General features: G+C 37.5%; 1 protein-coding gene across 1 annotated transcript; it reads left to right on the top strand.

Moving 5' to 3' along the window:
- Positions 1–5,075: 5,075 nt before the first annotated feature.
- Positions 5,076–7,088, top strand: LOC307118482 (uncharacterized protein; the record flags this gene model as incomplete). Its single annotated transcript, XM_079804109.1, has 1 exon — positions 5,076–7,088. One exon carries the CDS (start codon positions 5,076–5,078, stop codon positions 7,086–7,088), a length of 2,013 nt encoding a protein of 670 aa, XP_079660235.1.
- Positions 7,089–7,545: the final 457 nt, after the last annotated feature.

The raw sequence follows: 7,545 nt of genomic DNA, 5'->3' as shown, positions 1-7,545 counted from the left end.
TCTCTCTCTCTCTCTCACACACACACACACACACACACACACACACACACACACACACACACACACACACACACACACACACACACACACACACACACACACACACACACACACACACACACACACACACACTCACTCTCACTCCAGTCTACATTCACAGAAGTGCCCAAATACAAATAATACAAGAGATGACCAAAATTCAGGGCTGAATGTATTGGTGAAATACATATTTAAATACATGTTGTTCAGTGATGAGCTGAAAATATTAGGAAACTAGTAAAGACTGAGAGACTTTAAAGGTTTTGTTTAGGGGAATGCATTATTTATACAATACAAATGATCTTTGTGTGTTAGCACTGAAATGCATGTCTGATATTAAAAATATGTATATAGCTATAAAGTTAATTTAAGTGTAAAGACACCTGAAAATAAGTGTACAATGTCTAACCAGAGTAAACAAACTTTGAAGTTAGCTAGATAGGACCTGAAATTTGGAAAAAGTTAATTTAGGGTTTGAAGTTTACCGTTTTTTACAATCGCTATGACAATTTTTTGCAACAAATTTCCTAAACTCTTAACGCACACTGCAAAACATGCTTTTCTTACTTAGTATTTTTGTCTTGTTTTCAGTCCAAATATCTAAAAAATCTTACATTAAGAAGCATTTACTAGACAAGCAAACTTTTTTGTCTTGTTTTGGGGGAAAATAACTCAAAATGAAGGGAGTTTTTGCTTAAAATAAGCAAAATAATCGCCCAATGAGGTAAGAAAAATAATCTTAATTCAAACAGAAAACAAGATTATTTTGTTTACCCCATTGGTAGATTATTTTGCTTATTTTAAGCAAAAACTCCCTTCATTTTGAGTTATTTTCCCCCAAAACAAGACAAAAACTTTTGTTTGTCTAGTAAATGCTTCTTAATGTAAGATTTTTTTAGATATTTAGACTGAAAACAAGACAAAAATACTAAGTAAGAAATGCATTTTTTGCAGCGCACCAACACACAAAATTTGGCAAAACGGTTCATTTCATGTCCAAAATCACACATTGTAAACTAAACTGCAACACTAGTTTTATGAACAATAGTATTAAAACCCAGGGGGCGCCAGGTTGATGCGATCATGATGGGTACAAGTCAACTGGAGAATATGAAATGACTGATAACAAGAACTGCAAGCAGTAGTAGGCGAACGAATAGTATGTCCGAATCCTCAGTATTCATAAAAGAGTAGGCAAGAATATTCTGGCTGATAAACTAATTCTCGCGAGATTCGGACGTGTGCGTACTTAAGTTGTGTCCGAATATGCCTACATACCTACTATATAGTAGGAGAAAACAGTACATGAAAGGAGTAGTATGGCGGAAACCTCAATATTTATAAAACAGTAGGCGAGAAATCCCCGGATGGCCTACTGCGTCCACCCAGATTCTGAAGTGTGCATCCGATGGACATAAAATATTAATATATTAAATAATTCAATTCAATTCAATTCAATTCAAATTTATTTGTATAGCGCTTTTCACAAAACACATTATTTCAAAGCAGCTTTACAGAAAGTGCATTTCATAGATGAACAGTATAAAAAATGTTAGAAACACAATGTTAAAGAACAATGTTCGAAAAAGATAATCAGTCGTGTATTAATTTAGGCCATAACAACGCTGGCGTTGAGTCGTCTCATCACAGGTGTTGAGGCATCCGAAGTCTTCATGAGCGGCTGGATACAAACTGGAGCTGACAAACTATTTACCTCGGGACTAGTGTCCCGAGATAACAACAGAAAAGCAGATGGGAAATAATTAGCATAGCTGCTGTTCAGAATATTATATTAATGCTGTTGTTCCCATTTAACTGTAGTATAAAAGGTAATTATAATGTGAATGCTTGGCTAAAGAGATGCGTCTTTAATCTAGTTTTAAACTGGGACAGCGAGTCTGAACCTCGGACAATATCAGGAAGACTATTCCAGAGTTTAGGAGCTAAATGTGAAAAAGCCCTCCCTCCTTTAGTGGACTTACATATCCTAGGAATGACCAGAAGCCTAGAGTTTAGTGATCTTAAAGAGCGCGATGGATTGTAGGGCGATAGAAGATCCGTAAAATACACTGGAGCTAAACCATTTAGGGCTTTATAGGTCAGTAGCAATACTTTGTAATTGATACGGAACTTAACAGGTAACCAGTGTAGAGATGATAAAATTGGTGTTATATGATCATATTTTCTTGACCTAGTAAGAACTCTAGCAGCTGCGTTTTGGACTAACTGTAGTTTGTTTATTGAGGATGCAGGACAACCAGCTAATAAAGCATTACAGTAATCTAGTCTCAAGGTCATGAATGCATGAACTAACTTTTCTGCATCAGAAATAGATAGCATGTTACGTAGCTTGGCAATGTTTCTAAGGTGGAAAAATGCCGTTCTTGTAACATATGAAATATGATTTTCGAATGTCAGGTTGCGGTCTAGTATAACACCCAGGTCTCTTACTGTAGTGGATAAAGCGACAGGACATCCTTCCAAGTTAAAGTTGTATTGTGCGAGGTTTTGTGGGCAGTTTTTTTGACCAATAAGTAATACCTCCGTTTTATCTGAATTTAATAGCAGAAAATTACACGTCGTCCAGTATTTAATATCTTCAACACACGCTGTCAGTTTAGATAATTTAGCGTTTTCGTCCGGTCGTGATGAAATATATAATTGAGTGTCATCAGCATAACAGTGGAAATTAATTACATGTTTTCTTATAATATTACCAAGCGGTAGCATATATATTGAGAATAGCAGAGGGCCTAATACGGATCCTTGCGGCACCCCATAGTCTACTGACATCATCCTGGATTTTTCCCCATTTAGACAGACAAAATGTTAGCGGTCTGATAAGTACGATCTAAACCAGTTTAATGCCTGTCCCTGAACACCAGTGTAATTTTGAAGTCGATCTATGAGTATTTTATGATCTATAGTGTCGAACGCAGCACTAAGATCGAGTAGAACTAGTATTGAGATACAGCCTTGGTCAGAAGCTAGAAGTAAATCATTTGTGATTTTAACGAGCGCAGTTTCTTTGCTGTGATGCGGCCTGAATCCTGATTGAAATTTTTCATAGATATCATTTTCTTGCAAGAAAGAGCACAATTGAGCGGACACAACTTTTTCTAGTATTTTAGACATAAATGGAAGATTTGAAATTGGTCTGTAATTTGCTAAGTTATTATGATCTAATTGTGGCTTCTTAATGAGAGGTTTTATGACTGCCAGCTTGAATATTCTTGGAACATGACCTAAAGATAAAGACGAGTTAATAATATTGAGAAGAGGCTCTTCCACTACAGGTAACAACTCTTTCAGTAGTTTAGTGGGTATTGGATCTAATAAACATGTTGTTGGTTTAGATGCAATGATAAGTTTATTTAGCTCTTCCTGTCCTATAGTTGTAAAGCGGTGTAGTAGTTATTGAGGGAGGTAGTTGTTGTTGAATCATAAGACATCATTAAAGATTGTACATTTACAATTTTGTTTCTGATGTTTTCTATTTTCTCAGTGAAGAAATTCATAAAATCATTACTACTAAACTGTAAACGGAATATTTTGCTCAGGCGATGCTTGTTTATTTGTTAGTCTAGCCACTTTGTTAAATAAAAACCTTGGGTTATTTTGATTATTTTCTATTATTTTGCGGAGATGCTCAGCCCTGGCTGCTTTTAGGGCCTTTTTATAACGTGACATACTATCTTTCCACGCGATTCTAAAGACCTCTAAATTAGTTTGTTTCCATTTACGCTCTAAGTTACGAGTTTCTCTCTTGAAAACATGTGTAGCACTGTTGTACCATGGTGCTTTAGTTTTCTCTCTAACCTTTTTTAATCTAATTGGTGCAACAATTTCTAATGTGCTAGATAAAATCGTGCTCATACTGCTAGTCATTTCCTCTAGTTCATCTGTTTGTTTGGGTTCACTGAGCAGCTGAGACAGATCAGGTAAGCTATTTGAGAATCTATCTATAGTGGTTGGGAGGATTGTTCTGCCTGGTCGATAACGTGGCGCAACATGACAGATTTCAGCAGTACGCAGTATGCAAGTTACCATGTAATGGTCAGTGACATCATCACTTTGCGGTATAATATCTATATCGGTTGGGTTGGTTCCATGTGATATAATTAAATCTAGTGTGTGATTAAGACGATGAGTGGGACCAGTGACGTTTTGCTTAACCCCAAAGGAGTTTAATAGATCTGTAAATGCAGCCCCTAATGCATCATTTGTGTTATCTACGTGTATGTTAAAATCTCCAACAATTAATGCTTTATCGACGTTGACCAATAGATCTGAGAGAAAGTCTGCAAACTCTTTTAAGAAATCAGAAAATAAGAACCGTTATTTGTATGTTTTAATACTATAATAACAGGGTGTTTCAAAAATAAATCTCTCAATCAAGTGGCTGTGGCTGTATAGTATTATAGGTTTTCTACGTTGCGGAGCGTGTCACAGGACAGGTTATTGGTTAATTGCCTCATCTCACTTTATGCGCATGAAACGTCATATACAGACATTTCCACTTGCATTTTCCACTGCAATAAAGATCACCGTCTTGCACATGCTCCAACTCTTCTTCTTCTCTGTTTTTAGTGCATCTCTGGCAGAATTACAGCGCCACATACTGGTCTAGCATGTAAACTGCATCGTTTTGAGTCAGTATCAGTGGTTTTCGTGTGTATGCAGATATTTCTGGAGACGAGTGAAAAAAAGGATGTATAGGGAAAGCTCTGGCTTTGTGGCCAAATGTTTTTTCCAAATGTGGTTCCTTAGCGGTCTGTTGTATGTACACAGTTCTGGCACAGGTTATGATTTTTTGCCTCGATTAACAGCAGTTATGTGAATTAATAGGAGCTCATATCTAGTTTGTCTTTTCAGAATGTTGATCCTCTCTCTCTCATCTATTTAAGTCAATATATAGTAAAAAGGTTGTTGTGATGAATGCTGCAAATTGTTCAATACAAGATACAAAGTGAGATTCCCTCATAAGTCATTTACTTTCAAATGTCTTCTTTGTTTTAAGCAGGAACAGGAACGTCATGGATTCTGCACTCTCAAAATGTATTCGAGGTCTTACTACTGCTGAAGACATGAGGAACCACACCAAAAATATAATGCAGCCCTATGCCAACTGGGAAGAGTATCTGACTCCAGCACCTCTATCTATAGCCCTCCTGGGAGAGCTGGTGTTCATCTCGTCTGCAACAGATTTCTCTATCAATAAAAATCCACCCAAAGGGGGCTATAAATTCATCAAATACCCTGATTCCTTTCGCGCCTGCCTTATGCAAGTGTGTAACTCTGGTTGGCAGGCCTTTAATGTGGCCCATAAGAGCATGGATCAGATTCACCTCCATACCTCCCAAGTTCCAGATTACATGAAGGCAGCTGTGAGGATTCTGTTCCAAGATGATAATGAAATTGTTAACGCATATCTTCCTGATCAGCTGAACAATATCACCGTCGTTGCTGATGAATGTGTTAAGTTGTCTGAGGGCGCTGAAAAGCGTTTTACCGATGTGATCAATATCATCCAAGAGCTGCTTGAAGCGTGTATCAATGCACAGAGCTTTTATGGGGAGGAGTTGGAAGCAATGAATAAAAAAATAGAAGAGAGCAAACTGAGGGAGCAGTCGGCAATAGAATCCAAGAAAATGTTTGAGAAGACAATGAGTGCCGTGGAGAAGCAAATGAATCAGTTCAATGACGAATACAAGAAAGCCATGGATTCTCTCCCCAGTGGATGGGAAATGGTTGGAATGGATGTTGTGAGTGGGTTAACACAGTCCATTATAGGCCAAGTTAATGGAGCGGCAACTGCTGCTTCTCAACCAGAGAAAATGTCGAAAAACACATCAACGATAGATGAAATAATTGTATATTCTAAATCAACTGAGATTTTAAATTATGCACAGAACATCCAGGAATTTATGAATGTGGAGAGTGAGGTGAACGACATTGACTGGACAAACCTATACGATCAGAAGAATAAAACCACAAAGACGGATTTCGTAGCAAAACAGTATGAAAGACTCAATGAAATTTTTAAAGAAACCCCTGACTGCAATGCAAAGACACAAGCACAGGAGATGTGCAATAAGGGCTTGGAAATATGCACTGAGCGTGCACAATATGCACCAGAAGGCAAACTGGACAAAGACAAAAGCACTCAGATAATACAAATGGTCTCGAACCTGATTAAGTCTGCTCGTAGTTTTGACAGCAAAAGCAAAGAAGTCACAAATTCTCCAGCCATTTCTCAAAAACCACCAATGATGTCTAAAGAAGAACAACAGTTAGAGAGACCGACTGCTTCCCAGAGGGCTTCAGATAATGCAAGATTAGCCATAGAGCAGAACCGAGCTCAGCTGGACAAGACGAGAGAGGACTATAATAAGTGTATGGACAAACTAGAGCAGAACCAGAAGGAACTGACTGATATCCTGGTCACTATGAGAAATTGTAAACTGAAAGAGATTGACTTCAAAACTACCATAGCTATGCTGACCAAAGGATTGGATGCCATGGGGAGAGTGAAGAAGCAGTGGGAGAAGATGGTCCTCTTCTTTCAGATGATATCCAACATTGTGAAAATCAGCCTGAGCACAACTCTCAAAAACTTTGTCTCAACATCTGAGAAAACACAACTCCTCTCCTACAATGCAAAGCTCTTCTCAAAAGATATGCTGTACATCCAAGCTTTCCAAGCCAGTAACCTTGCTAATCTGGTCAATATGATCTCTGGAACATACACAGATATTTCCAACAAGTACCTGATGGGCCGTGTCAGTTCACTGGCAAAACTGATGGCCATGGATAAAACTAAACCAGAATTTGAGACTGAGCGACTCGAGCTCCAGAAAGGCTGTGATGAGGCACAGAGTGAGATCCTAAAGCTTGTCCTGAAGAATAAACAGGAGTATGAACAGAAGAGCACTGCAAGACTAGAAAGGATAAATCGCGAATTGCTTGCCATTCTACCTGCTGCTCCCCCCGAAAAAATCAAGAGTATTCAAGAAGATGTTAAAGCTGGATTCAGTGCATACGTCTGAGGGAATGTGAAGAAATGTGTATTTTCTAGTTTTGCATTGGTAAGCACCAGATGATAATATACGATTCAAATTGAAGTTGTTTTTCTTTAACACAAAGTCATGATTGAACGTTTTAGACAATTACATTTTTAAGACTGTTAAAATATATAATTATTTGCCATTGTCTCTTTTGGACGGGAGAGTATTTTTAAAGACATTTCACTGTAGAAACACCATTAAATTAAATGTTATAATATTAAAAACATCCACCTGATATTAATTTGGCTTCAACATTGTCTGTGTGATAGCTTTCAGGATTTCAATAACTGTGTATATTTCTTTTTAGAAAATACGAGACAAGACAAAAAAATCGTCTTTCAAAAGCAACAACCATTACCATCATTGATCAACATCTGCATTCCAGATTAATTGAGGAAAATTGGAGAGCATCTTTTTGAGTAAATGGGATTTAGTGTGA

The sequence above is a fragment of the Gobio gobio genome, assembly GCF_949357685.1.
Source record: "Gobio gobio genome assembly, chromosome: 1".
NCBI classification, from domain to species: domain Eukaryota; kingdom Metazoa; phylum Chordata; class Actinopteri; order Cypriniformes; family Gobionidae; genus Gobio; species Gobio gobio.
This window is presented reverse-complemented; position numbering and strand designations above follow the sequence as displayed.